The sequence below is a fragment of the Helicoverpa armigera genome, chromosome 27, assembly GCF_030705265.1.
Source record: "Helicoverpa armigera isolate CAAS_96S chromosome 27, ASM3070526v1, whole genome shotgun sequence".
Taxonomy (NCBI): domain Eukaryota; kingdom Metazoa; phylum Arthropoda; class Insecta; order Lepidoptera; family Noctuidae; genus Helicoverpa; species Helicoverpa armigera.
In genome coordinates this window covers 4868493-4883092 of record NC_087146.1, presented here as the reverse complement: position 1 = coordinate 4883092, position 14600 = coordinate 4868493, and the positions used below count along the sequence as shown (strand labels likewise).

The window sequence follows — 14600 nt, the reverse complement described above, 5'->3', positions numbered from 1 at the left end:
TATTATAATACCTCTAGCAAGGCTATTGTTTTTGCTGAGTAACGATCAAATTACTAAGTATACGGATGTAAAAAAGTTTCTTTTACACATACATATTCATTTATTTTGTTTGTAACCTAAAGGCTCCGAAACTACTGAACCGATTAAAAAAAATATTTCACTGTTGGAAACCTACACTCTTCCCGAGTAACATAGGCTATATTTTATCCCGGTAAAGGCAGTAGTTCCCACGGGACGCGGGTGAAACTGAAACATATAGGGCCTTACTACAAAAACTTTAAACCCTGTTTTACACTTGTCTAATAAAATTTTGGCTGCAAAATGAACCATATGTCAACGTCATAATTTGACATTTTTTTAGACAAGGCATAAACTGACGTTTAAAAGTTTTTGTGGTAAGACGGCTAGCATTTTCTATACCACACTATTTTAGTCACGCCGTATATTTATAGATATCTAAAAAAACTCAGCACACTCTAAAAATAACTTGCAATCGACAACAGACATAAAAAAACACTCTTGGCCAAAAAAACTAGCACAGTTATTTTTTATTAATTTTGACTATTTTTTGTTCAGCACTGACTTCACAAGTGTACCGATAACGGCGATTAGTCAATTAATTATCAATACGATTAAAGTATGATTAAGTATTATGTATGTACAGATTTTAAAATTCACGTGTTTTTACACACACACACACATTTATAATTATTTTCTCTTTGAATTTGTTGAAAACGTTCCTTAAAGTCAACTAAATTTATTATTTTCTTAACTTATTGTGTTTATTGTCACGCTATGCAAAATTGCAGTATTTTTAACTAAAAGAGGATTCTGTACACACTTTGTACCTATATTGTAAACAAATTATTATTATTCTTAATTCACACTAGATTTGGAACTTAATCAACGCAGCACTAATCATTAAAGTTTATTTAATAAAGACTGTCATCGGTACTTCGTCGTATTACAAACACGCTCACTTGCAAAATAATTAACAGTAAGTATTATCCGACAAAATGAATGAAGATGTAATATCTAAATCATTTGACGTAGCATACGACTTTTTATTCCAATAGAGTTATAATTACGGTAGTACAAAACTCGGAATCAGCACTTAGGTTTAAAAATTCACGTGTTTTTTTTACACTAGTTTTTGACGATGACGCGACGTTCTCTGTACGCGGTTCGTACGCGACTGCGAAGGCACGCGATAGTTCCCGTTATAAAATAATTGCTGTACACTCGCGTGCGTTAAAAAGGGAACAGCTTTGATGGGACTGGAATAGAGTTGTTTTGTTTTTTTTGTGTGGGTTTGGGTAAGGGTCGGATGTTCTAAAATCGATTGTAAATATATGTAGCTTAAAAGTTGTTTGTAAAATGTAAATATAGGTAGTAGAGCAATGTCAATGAACTTACGTTTTTCCCGTGACCTATATAAAATATAATAAAATTATTACGAGTCTAGAACCATTAGTTACAAAAAAATTATTAGGCACCTTTTTGCTTATGTATGTCTTTTTTTTAATTGTTCTAGAAAATTCATTTATATACAAGCTGTTGATTTGCATCCGTGCCACAGTCAAGGACATAAATATGCTAATGATTCTCGACCCAAATCAACGAAAAAATGGGTAGGTAATTTTTTCATGTTTTTTTCTTATTTACGTATATCCGTCAGTGTAACCCAGCCGTACTTTAATTCGGCGCGTGTGTTACTAGCCTTACTACCGCGCTGCGCACTCACACAAACGCAAACGATACATGCACAAAGCATACGCAACGATCGTTCAATAAAAATCGTAGATCATCCAGCCTACCCAAATTCACCCAATCACAGTGCGAGTACTCCCACACACTCGCCTCGCCGCTCCCCGCGCGCCCTTGAAGCCGGAACAAACAAGCGCCGACGGCAAGCAGTGTGTTTGATGTCGCCGCCGCTGCTGCGTACGTGCGCTTTGAATTCCGCGACGTGTAGGTACAAAGTGCGAGACGACGGAAAACTACACGAACACGAGTTGGTGGCGATGGTCCGCCTGTATGCCATCAGTGACAACAGTGTACTAACAGCCATCCATCCTCCGAACCTTTTCCCAATCATGCTGGGGTCGGCTTCCAGTCTAACCGGATTCAGCTGAGTACCAGTGCTTTACAAGAAGCGACTGCCTATCTGACCTCCTCAACCCAGTTACCCGGGCAACCCGATACCCCTTGGTTAGACTGGTGTCAGACTTACTGGCTTCTGACTACCCGACACGACTGCCAAGGATGTGCAATGACAGCCGTACATACCTATGTTCCGGGAAATGTTTACCGACCGGGAACCCTCATCACGGAGGGTCATGCTGGTCATGTGACAGACTTATGTGCTAGGACCGTTAACTTAGTGCTTTCGACACATTAAAAACGAATGTGATAGTGTTATGTTAGCTGAAGGACAACCAGCTACTTCGTCGTGCTCGATTGTGCCAAGAGTGTGAAGGTGACAGCTTTGAACAGTACCTCCGGGTAACTAAACTAGGTAATTTATTTATTTGTACATTTTGTAAATACGTAGTCAGCTTAATCAATTTTATTAGTGTAAATAAGTTGATTTCTTAACCACGCCAATAATACCTACGAGCCGAAAGAATCACCTCGTGCCTACACTTAACTAACACATCTTTCACCAATTTAATCGAAAAGTAAAAACAAAATTACTACGAAATCTTTACGCTGAATGTTAAAGCAACCCGAAAATGTTATCAATCAGCTGTTAACAGGTCAGTGAACTTTCCTTTAGCGCACTAGTATTACGTCATTTCCGTGTTCCAAGGTCCTAAGACCGTTAAGAAGGAAGCAAAATTTCTAATTATTAACCAATTTAATTCAAAAATAAAAACTAAATCACTGCGAAAACTTTATGCTGAAAGATAAAGCAAAACGAACATTTTATCAATCAGCTGTTAACATGTTAGTGAACTTTCTTTCGCTTACTAGTATTGCTTATTACTGTAGTTAATAAGATATCTGTGTTAAATTTATGCTCAAAAATTAGTACCTAAGTAAAGTAAAACGAAGTTAATGACAATAATGAAGGTGATTTTCGAAACTTTAGGTAAAATGATTGCTATCGCGTATCACTCGGTCTCGCTCGCTCGCGCGCTCGCGCTTTCATGTTGTAGATAAGACACTAACACATCGACACTCACGCACACATGTAGACATTAGTTTTCTCTGTCTACGCACACATAGCTGCCACCACGCACACACTGTGGCCGCGGGGGAATTCTGTTATGATTTGTGTTTAACCGTGGGCTAAATTCTGAAATACCATGAAATTACAACATCAAAAAAAGCAGCGCATATTAGCTTTTTCCCACCTACCGTAATTCAAATCGATTGTTTACGTATTTAATTTTAACCTCCTTGACTATGGCACGGATGCAAATCAACAGCTTGTATAATATGATAATTTTATTCCGATTTAATTCCAAAATAATTAATTAGCAGATAAATATATTTTCGTACATAACAGGTGTACCTCCTCGTTATTTTATTTACATTCTGCTGAAGATTTGAATCAAAATATTGAGATAGGTACGGAATCGTTTTTTTATCGACCTCATACATATATTAACATAACTATGTATGTATTAATTTTATTTTATTTCGGTTTTGTTTATAAACCGAAAATAACAGCCTGACAAACAGAGTTGTACGTACAAATATCTCTATTATTTACTGGCTTCCAGTAGATACTCGAGTACCGTGGTAATTACTCCGGACACCTGTATAAAAAGTAGCTTATAGCCAGCTTATTTTTCAATAAGTAAGCTATCTTACAAAGAAAGATATTTATAAGTCCGTTCTTTAGTTTTTAAGATTAGCGACTCTTTAACTTTATAATATTAGAAAGATTTTTTTGGAGATTCAATAGAACTAGACCAAAAAAAATATCTCATTTAAGAGCTTTCATTCGGAGGTGGGCTAAAAATACTTTCTGACATGATTTTTAGTGCAAAAACAGTACCGTTCAGTCTAAAATGTACCTAAATATTGATCACGTGCCTATCTCACGCACAGGATATTAATAAAACCTAATGTGTCAAGATATAACATTATCTTAGCACGTGTTAATTAAGTTCAATGCGCTTGACGATAATTTGAAAACGAATATCGTTTGTTCAAAATCAAAATTGTTTTTTGATAGGAAGCTTTTGAGAGGATAAGCCTGGCAACAGTCGTAACAAGGAGCGTGTTACAAGGTAAGTGGAATCGGGAATAAATACCAAAGTGACTCACAGAACATATCTTTGTGATTGCGAGGTGAAAAATTGGGTTTTCAATAGGCTACCTCACCCCGCTCACCTTTTGTATACCCGGAGTAAACCCAAACGAATAACAGGTAAGAGACCATATTGTGGCCGAACTAATTTGCACAGATTAAAACTTCATAAAAACTTTGGACTAATACTTTAAATATGAATTTTGCTTGTTACAGTTTGCGCCAATTGACGTTCCGTCAGTTGCACAAAGCTCCTAAAGTTAATGCTTCTTCAAATCTATTGCTGACTCTTTCTTTGTCAACCAGGTAAAAAGTGATAGCAATAGATTAGGAGCTTGTGCAACTGACGGTTTGTATTTTTGAAACTAGCCTAACTGTTGTGAAGTCAATAATAACCACCTTTGAAGAGCAAAGATTTTGAATTTTTATGAACAAATGCAAAAGAGTGAATTAACTAACTTCAGAAATGCAAAGTTAATTGACACAAACTCAACCCTTTTACCGGAAAACGGCTGATCCGATTGACTAGAAATTAAAAATGGAAGCAAATTAGTTCCTACCAGACGTTCGCAAAAAGTGAGAATTGGCAAGTTTCCTTTTAGTCTGGATTTTTTTGTGTAGTAGGTAGTTAGGTACTTTCATATAAAACCAGATAAAAACTGCAACAGATTATTTTATCAAATGACTGATAGATTGCTAGGCTTAGACTTTTATCTCTCGTCTAATTTGGATTTTGTACGATATGAAAATGCACGTATTAGGCTTAAGTTAATATCTACGCATGATATTGATGATTTTAATATTATGCATTACTAAGCGGAAAAACCTAGGTACCTAAAATGTTAATTATTTATGCTAAAATCCATCTGATTTACAGACAACATTGCGTGGACTTTGCACGGATTAAAATATGCCTAAATGTTGCTTTTGAATCATATTATTTATTCGTGAAAAGGATTAAAAAATATGACTTTGCACAAGTACATACCTATAAGATTTTTAAAATGCCTTTGTATGCAATATGTTTACAAACAAATAAATGCCCTCCGACAGAAAAAAAATCAAGAAATATACGAAACAAAATATAAAAAACAACACATTTTTAACTGTGATTTTTAGTATAGTATCGTATATTTAATGTTAATATAATATAGGCTTAATTATAGTTACAAAAATATCTTCGCTTAATTTGAATAAATACAAATCATTTCCGTGACCAAATGAATATGCACGCGAGTGTAGTCACTGTCAAACAGTTTTGACCTTCACTAATGAAATATCGAACTCATCACGGTAGTCTATACTACGTCACATACATCTGACTAATATATTGACATAGGTACGTATAACATACATACTTATTTCATCAGACTTCTACTGGCTATTTCATCATTGTGAGTTTTGAAAAAAGAAACAATTATAATAGTTAAAAAAACACTAGAAAAACACGCTTCTACAAAAGCACCTAAAACCATAAAATTTACTGTGGTCACAGTTCATCACAAGACTTTTTATAACAAGCATGATACAATGTTCCATTATGAGTTTCAAGTTCATATTGCTCATTAATTCTTTTAGGGTTAATATGGCTCATACACCGAGAGAACTACGATTTACCTGTCTAGTACTAGATAGTTCCCTCGGGACGCGGGAACAAATTTCTATAGGCTGACATTTTGTTTGACAATCTTCTTCTTCGTCCTGCCCTGTTCCCAATTTTATTTGGGGGCAATATGTCATCCTTTTTCATTTTCCCCTGTAACTCGTCATACTGACACTCACTCCCGTCCTATTCATGTCATCTTTCAGGCAATCCAGCCATCTTTTCTTAGGTCCTCCTCTTCCTCTCCATCTATCTACATTCATACTTAGCACCCACTTTGTTGCATGCGTATCATTCCTCCTCATTACATGTCCATACCACGACAATCTTCTACTTTTCATCTTTTCTGTAACTGGCGCTACTTTCAGACTTCCTCTAAAGTAATTATTCCTCACTTTATCCATTCTTGTAACACCACACATCCATCTCAGCATTCTTATTTCTGCTACATGCACTCTCTTCTCATCCCTCTTTTTCAATGCCCAACACTCCGACCCATACAGAATTTGTTTGATAATAAAACTGAAAAGGACTTGGGCCGCATGCTCTCTCCATAAGTAAATATCAAATTTCAGTAAATAGGCTTAACTGTGATATTTAATATTCGTCGGCTTAGCAGTGAAGCATAATAAGTATGTAAAGTTACTTGTTACCTATTATCTTGTTTGTTAGTCGTGTCAAATAATAACTAACAAGTTCTGTGAGCGTTCTTCCATGCACAATCCTTGGTAATATTACAAAATACACATCGGTATAAATATTAATATTATACAAAATGCTTGTATGTTTGCTCGAACGCACTAATCTCTGGAACTACATATGTACTAGTTGGAATTGAAACATTTTTCAGAGCTAAATAGCCTATTAATCGGGGAAGGCTATATGCTACTATGCGGGCGAAGAGAGTAGTTCCTGTGGGAAGCGGGTGAAACCCCTCTGGCTGAAACTACATAGTTTTAAATAATTTATGGGTGGATTTTTAAAACCTATCTATAAGTTGTTTTTTTATTAGACATTTTCACATTAGCTCCATATAATATCATCAAATCTCTAATCACAATCATTACACCAATTTGAATAGAGGGTTGGGTTATAATATGAGAATCTTGAGGCTTACTTAACTGGTTATCCGGATCCGTACGAGAACTTAACCAGCAAATCCGGTAAAACGAAGTATGATTTTTTATCTTCGACTTTGAGTCTATCTATATTCTGGTAAAATACAACTAGAATAGAATACATTGTCATTCTTAAATTAATCTCAATTGGTGATCAGCGGTATCTTTGTGTTAATCACGTCTTATTAATGTAAATTATTGAACCATATGGACTATAGTTAATTAGAAGAAGGTTGAAAACTTTGTTGCAGTTTATATTAACTGCCTAGCCTTTTCCTAACTATGTTGCGGTCAGCTGCAGGTTGTTCGAAAGAGTTACCGCGGCCCTGGCACATAAAATGCCTACGACGGAACATGACGGTTTTTAGTCAGTAAGAGTCTGATACTCCCTCACTGCTGCTAACCCACAGCGGGAGGGGTCATTTGATGATTTTTGTCGTCATTAAAAAAAAAAAAACTAGCAGTCTAACTGGATGCAACTGAGTAACAGTGTGCCACAGGTAGCGGTTGCCTATCTGACCTCTTCAACCCAGTTACCCGGGCAACCCGATACCCGTTTGTAAGACTGTTTGTCAGACCCATGAATTTATAGTTCTTTCCGAAACATGACAAGATGGTCACTTTTACACAGACCGGCCGCGACAAGCGTTTCTAATTCTAAACCTTATGATCGATTGACCCGCGCGTTAGTTACGGCCTCTTCAAAATAAGTCGAGAAATAGATACGATTTTTTTTACACTTTAGTTTTGGCTTTATACAAGGATAGTTTTAATTTTTATAGTAAACATTTATTATTCTGTAAAATCTATGTAGGTAAATCAATTAAATCAGTGGTTTTTTATCAATTTTTTATCAATTTACGCATAAAACTGTCAAAAACACACTCTTAAGTATGGAAGAGACCATCTGACCTGTTCCTGCGTCAATATAACTTGTTCCCCGGGGCGGCGCGGGCGCGGACTGGACTCGGGGGTCTCGACGGGGGAGAACCACTTGACGGTGGACTCCGCGTACTGCGACTGACCCGCCAAGGGGGGCAGGAGTGGGGTGCGTTCTGAGGCACCGTGGGTATCATGGGATATAACTACTGTTTAAGACTGCTAAATCTAGCTAGAATTTTGACCTAAATATGTGAAGAAACCCCCTATTCTACCAAAATCACCAGATCATGGGTTCTTGGGTCAATATAACTTAAGCATGAGACCTCTAGACCGAAAAGAATCACTCTCAACCGTAGACAATTGTATTTTTTCTGCTAAATCCAGCAAAAATTTTACAAAAACCTGTCAAAAAAGCACCCTAAAGTATCAAACACAGCATCTGACCTGTTCCTGCGTCAATATGACTTGTTCCCCGGGGCGGCGCGGGCGGGGACTGGACTCGGGGGTCTCGACGGGGGAGAACCACTTGACGGTGGACTCCGCGTACTGCGACTGACCCGCCAAGGGGGGCAGCAGCGGAGTGCGTTCTGAGGCGCCGTGGGCATCATGAGATAGAACTACTGTTTAAGACTGCTAAATCTAGCTAGAATTTTAACATAAACCTGTCAAGAGTCCCCCCTATTCTATCAAAATCACAAGCTCATCTGTTTTTGGATCAATATGACTTAACCGTGGGACCGTAAGACCGAAGAGAACCACTTAACCATGAACAAATGTCTTTCAGCAGCTAAATCCAGCTAAAATGTTGGCCTAAACCTGTCAAAAACACACTCTAAAGTATGAAAATAGACCAGCTTCCCTGATCCTGCATCAATATGACCAAATAAAGGAGATTCTGAAGATACAAAACTGCGAGGTCCACCTAGAATGTAAAGGCACAAACCTGTCAAAAACACCCAAAAGTATAAAAAATACATCATCTGACCTGTTCCTGCGTCAATATGACCTGTTCCCCGGGGCGGCGCGGGCGCGGACTGGACTCGGGGGTCTCGACGGGGGAGAACCACTTGACGGTGGACTCCGCGTACTGCGACTGACCCGCCAAGGGGGGCAGGAGAGGGGTGCGTTCTGAGGCACCATGGACTTCACGGAATAGTATTATTAAAACTCCACTTCTTTGAAAAGTGCTAAATCCTCCTATATTTTGGCAAAAACCTGGCAAAAGTCCCCCTTTTGTACCAAATAGACCATCTTACCTGTTTTTGGATCAATATAACTTAACCCTGAGACCTCCAAACCGAAGAGAACTTAACTTAACCTTGGACAATTGTCTTTTTACAGCTAAATCCACCTAAAATATTGGCTTAAACCTGTCAAAAAAGCACCCTAAAGTATGAAAATCACCATCTGACCTGTTCCTGCGTCAGTATAACTTGTTCCCCGGGGCGGCGCGGGCGCGGACTGGACTCGGGGGTCTCGACGGGGGAGAACCACTTGACGGTGGACTCCGCGTACTGCGACTGACCCGCCAAGGGGGGCAGCAGCGGGGTGCGTTCTGAGGCACCATAGACTTCACGGGATAGTATTAAAACTCCACTTCTTTGAAAAGTGCTAAATCCTCCTATATTTTGGCAAAAACCTGGCAAAAGTCCCCCTTTTGTACCAAATAGAAAATCTTACCTGTTTTTGGATCAATATAACTGAACCCTGAGACCTCCACGCCGAAAAGAACCACTCTTAACCATGGACAATTGTCTTTTAACTGCTTAAATCCACCTAAAATATAGGCATAAACCTGTCAAAAAACACACTCTAAAGTATCAAATAGACTAGCTTCCCTGATCCTGCATCAATATGACCAAATAGAGGAGATTCTGAAGATACAAAACTGCGAGATCCAGCTAGAAACTTGCCCAAACCTGTCAAAAAAACACTCTAAAGTATGAAATACAGCAACTGACCTGTTCCTGCGTCAATATAACTTGTTCCCCGGGGCGGCGCGGGCGCGGACTGGACTCGGGGGTCTCGACGGGGGAGAACCACTTGACGGTGGACTCCGCGTACTGCGACTGACCCGCCAAGGGGGGCAGCAGCGGGGTGCGCTCTGAGGCACCGTGGGCATCACGGGATAGAACCACTGTTTAAGACTGCTAAATCTAGCTAGAATTTTGACCTAAATCTTTGAAGAACCTTCCTATTCTACCAAAAGAAATCATCAGCTCATCTGTTCTTGGGTCAATATAATTTAACTACGAGACCTCTGGAACGAAGAGAACCACTTAACTATGAACAAATGTCCTCTCAAAATCACCAGCTCATCTGTTCTTGGGTCAATATAACTTAAACCATGAGATTTCTAAACCGAAGAGAACCACTTAACCATGAACAAATGTCTTTCAGCAGCTACATCCAGCTAAAATTTTACCAAAACCTGTCAAAAACACACTCTAAAGTATGAAATAGATCAGCTTACCAGCGTCCATATGACCAAATAGAGGACATTCTGAAGAATCAAAACTGCGAGGTCCACCTAGAATTTTAGGCCGAAACCTGTCAAAAAAGCACCCAAAAGTATCAAATAGACCATCTGACCTGTTCCTGCGTCAGTATAAGTTGTTCCCCGGGGCGGCGCGGGCGCGGACTGGACTCGGGGGTCTCGACGGGGGAGAACCACTTGACGGTGGACTCCGCGTACTGCGACTGACCCGCCAAGGGGGGCAGGAGAGGGGTGCGTTCTGAGACACCGTGATGGACTGCGGGCAGAGAAATGGGGTGGTTAGAGTCTTTGTAGGGTTTTGTACACAAAAGGTAAAGTATCAAAAAACAATTGATTTTGAAAAGGTAAAGAAGGTACGGAATCCTGTTACTAGAGGTAAGATTTTGCTATCCGTCTGCCACTAGGCTTAGGTACTTCATGAACTGTGACAGACGGTTGAAATTTTTATATATGAAGTTTTTCTATTGCCTTTATATCAATCAATACATTCTAAAATCTAATTAATATCGATAAAGAAATAAATAGTATTTTCCTTCTTTGGACTATAGAACGGGAAAGTTTTTAAAATTGATATAAAGGCCAAATACATATTGATACATATTAAAAATATTAAATTTTATCCATATTTTGCTACTATATTGGCCATTTGATATTACATAATGTCAGTTTTTGAATATCATCTATTTCCATACATACCTATAGACTCTAATATCTGTTTAGCCTGCAACTCCTGGGGCAGGACCCGGAAGTCCAGGAACCAGGCCTCTCCCCACGCTAGCGTGAACGACGTCAGAATGAGGAATACCTCGTACACTGGCTGTACCGCATTCGGCCACTGTTGGGGAAAGTGTGGGCATGAATATATGTGGGTTTAGGTATTAAGTATCTCATCGTCTCCCGAGCCTTTTCCCAATTATGTTGGTGTTGGCTTCCAGTCTAACTGGATGCAGCTGAGTACCAGTGTGCCACAAGGAGCGACTGCCCTATCTGACCTGGTTTCCAAGATATACTTCCTGGGGTTGGCTTAAATTTGTGTGGGCTTGAATGTGTGTTGGTTGAAGTATGTGTTGGCTTAAATATGTGTTGGCTTATATAAGTGTTGGCTTAAATATGTGTTGGCTTATATAAGTGTTGGCTTAAATATGTGTTGGCTAAAGCATGTGGGGGCTTGAATATGTGTTGGCTTAAACATGTGTGGGATTAAATAGGTATATGAGTTGGCTTAAACATGGGTCGACTTAAATATGAGTTGGCTCAAATATGTGAGGTCTTAAATATGTGTGGGCTTAAACATGTGTTGGCAAGCGACATTTAAAAAATGTATGTAGTATGAATGGTACTTACGTCAAATACAAAAACCTTAGCTATTAATAAAGCACAGGTACACCCTGTAGATAGCTGAAACAAAACAGAAAACATTTGTTAATTTAATCAATTTAAAAAAAAAACTATTTTGTCCTGAAAACAAGACAAAACAGTCATTTAGGTTATTATTTTCATACAGATAATGAATCTCTAAGTGCGAGTCAGACTCGCGCACGAAGGATTCCATACCATGTTTATACCACCATGTACATACATACATACTTATTTCTATTCAATAAAATTAAAGTGAATAATTTAAAATCAATATCTTTGTCTGTTGCCCTGATTTTTAAATATCGATCATAAATACGTTCGTTTTTTGGGGACAGTACATAAAATATATATTTTGTTCTCTGAAGTCTGCAGACTTAATACCATTATAGACTGACACATTGTCAGTTCTTCTGTATAGGAATCTGAAGTGCCTGACAATACTGAGTACTTTTTTCCAGCAATCAAAGAATGCCTTTAAAGAATAAAGTTACTTAATTAATTTTTAATTGTTTTGCTGATACTCACAGCAATAATACTCCAGTTATTGATATAGAGCACGGCGTAGAAGAGCAGTAACACGACAAACCGACACACAGCCACCATCACTATGTCGAACAGGGATACCTTCACGTTGTACTGCACTATCTCTGTGTTCATTATTTGTTGTAGTGTTTCTCCTCGCATCTGGAATAGAAGATAATATTAATAATATGAAGTTGAAGAGTTTGTTTGTTTCGAAATCCAGTTGATGTTTTAGGTCAAGGAGTATTACCTAGTAAATTTAGGTAATACTTACTCCTTGATACCTCATTTACATATATATTTGTGTGGTAGGCCGTGCTAATCTCAAGAAATACTGGACCGATTTCAGTAATTATTTCAGTGTTAGATACCTCATTTATCGAAGTCGAATTAAAAAGAGGTTTCACGCGCGTGAGGGATTTATTTCCAGGGATAAGAATAAAAAGAATCTTTATTTGATTAGAAATAGCCTATATCTACATACGTTACACTGTAGGTATATTGCTGTTAAGATTCATCAAAATCCGTTTGCACGTGTAGAAGTAACAAACAGACGCACACACACACACACAAACCTCCGCCTTTAAAACATCAGATACAAATAAATTGTAGTGACTGAGAAATTAGTCATTACGTGCTGAATTTCGTACAACCAACATTTTGTTAACTTTTTTTTTGTAAAAGCTCACCATAACACAAATAAGCCACATGAGACTGGTGAACAGCAGGTCGAACGTGACAAACAGACAGAAGAAGCGCCGCACTGTAGACATCTTGCCTTGTGGCCTGTGTCCCGCTACCAGGTCATCTGATACTAGGTTTAGAGATGTTGAGTGTGCTGAAAAGATATAAAAATAACTTTATTTATATTAAAAATGCGGAAGAAACTGTCCGTCTCGAGTCGAGTGGCTTCAGGTTTAATCACCTAAAAAGCCCTGGTGTAAGAGTTGCCTCAATTCCGCCTGACGGCCTCTTTTTTTTTAGCGACGTAAAATCATCAAATGACCCCTCCCGCTGTGGGTTAGCAGCGGTGAGGGAGTGTCAGACTCTTACTGACTAAAATCGTCGTGTTCCGTCATAGGCCTTTTATGTACCAGGGCCGCGGTATCTCTTTCGAACAACCCGCAGCCCCGGCAGGCCTTGGCCCTGCTGGGCCCCGCTGGGGTTGCTGACATCTCTTTGAGGAACGCGTGGAACAACGCGCGCCGTCGACACGGGTCTGTCGTCTAAGTAGACAGAGGGACGATGAGCCACCCGAACTCACCGCCCACAGACCCACGCCTACGGTGGCCGGGAGTCATCTCGCGACACCCGGCGCCCATGGTGTCTACCTGGTCCAGCGCGGCGGCCGGGATGAGAGGTGCGAACTCTCTGGCGTTCCGCCTCCTCCTTCTCGAGCATGACCGCTTCGCAGAAGGAGGCGACGGCATCCCATTCCCTCTCGCCCCGGACCATGGCCTGAACCAGGGCCGGACGCGAGAGGTCGCCGCCGCCTAAAGCCTCGACGAGGACCCGGTGGTGCCCTTCCCATGCGGGGCACACCTGGACCGTGTGGTCCACCGTGTCCTCGGGGCTGTCCGCACAATGGTGACACCCGGGCGCCTCCTCACGACCGATGCGGTGCAGGTACCTCCCGAAACAACCGTGTCCGGTGAGGACCTGCGTCATGCGGTACGTGAGGGCGCCGTGACTCCTCCCGAGCCACTCCTCAAAGAGGGGACTTACCGCCACGATGGTGGCGTGCCCTGCACTGGGTTGCGACAGTCGCTCCCTCCAGGGCCTGACGGCCTCTGACGTGGAATTTTAACAACGAATGCATACACTGAACACTGAGTAGTATTCAGGGACGGCCAAAACTGTTGATCCGGTTTGAATGAAATTTGGAAGAAATGAAATCTAGAACCTGACAAAATATATAGCAATGGGTTAGTGTTTTTATGTTGTACTATATAGCACAGCTTTCATATGACGTTAACATTCTAGCAGTAGTTGTTCTCTGTGATTCCAAACACTCCCCGAAAAAAACACTTTTCTTAATCGGGTAACACATGACTTATAACGCTCACAAATAATTTAGTTTTCTGTAGCTGGAAGATTTTTCAAAATCAGTTCAGCAGACCCAGAGATAATGCCCCTAGCACCCCCACAAACTAAAACTTTATACCTAATATTAAAACTTTTGGCCCATTTTCACCAAGAATGACATTTTACAAAAAGACTACGAAAATTCGAGCTTCATTGTAAAAAAAGGTTGTTTCACCTGCGAATCACATAAACAACTTTTGTTGAAATTGGCACTATGAATAGGTATTATACATAATCATGTCATTTATTAAAAAATAAAATAAATACTCA

General features: G+C 39.6%; 1 protein-coding gene and 1 long non-coding RNA gene across 4 annotated transcripts in view; one reads left to right on the top strand and one right to left on the bottom strand.

The window, feature by feature from the left end:
- The window catches only part of LOC110384619 (steroidogenic acute regulatory protein-like), a 35620-nt gene that overhangs the window by 17792 nt on the left and 3228 nt on the right, over window positions 1–14600 (bottom strand). For both annotated transcript variants that reach the window (XM_064041959.1, XM_064041960.1), the window contains exons 3-7: window positions 12935–13083; window positions 12249–12407; window positions 11709–11762; window positions 11061–11199; window positions 10460–10620 (exon numbers count right to left, since the gene is read on the bottom strand). In XM_064041959.1, the coding sequence (XP_063898029.1) occupies window positions 10460–10620; window positions 11061–11199; window positions 11709–11762; window positions 12249–12407; window positions 12935–13083 (662 nt within the window). The remainder of the gene's footprint in view (window positions 1–10459; window positions 10621–11060; window positions 11200–11708; window positions 11763–12248; window positions 12408–12934; window positions 13084–14600) is intronic.
- Window positions 1908–2518, top strand: LOC135118885 (uncharacterized). 2 transcript variants are annotated; one of them, XR_010277827.1, is made up of 2 exons: window positions 1908–1975; window positions 2265–2518. It is a non-coding gene; the product is annotated as an uncharacterized LOC135118885 (long non-coding RNA). The 2 variants fall into 2 exon arrangements; XR_010277828.1 differs by having other exon boundaries at window positions 1912–1971.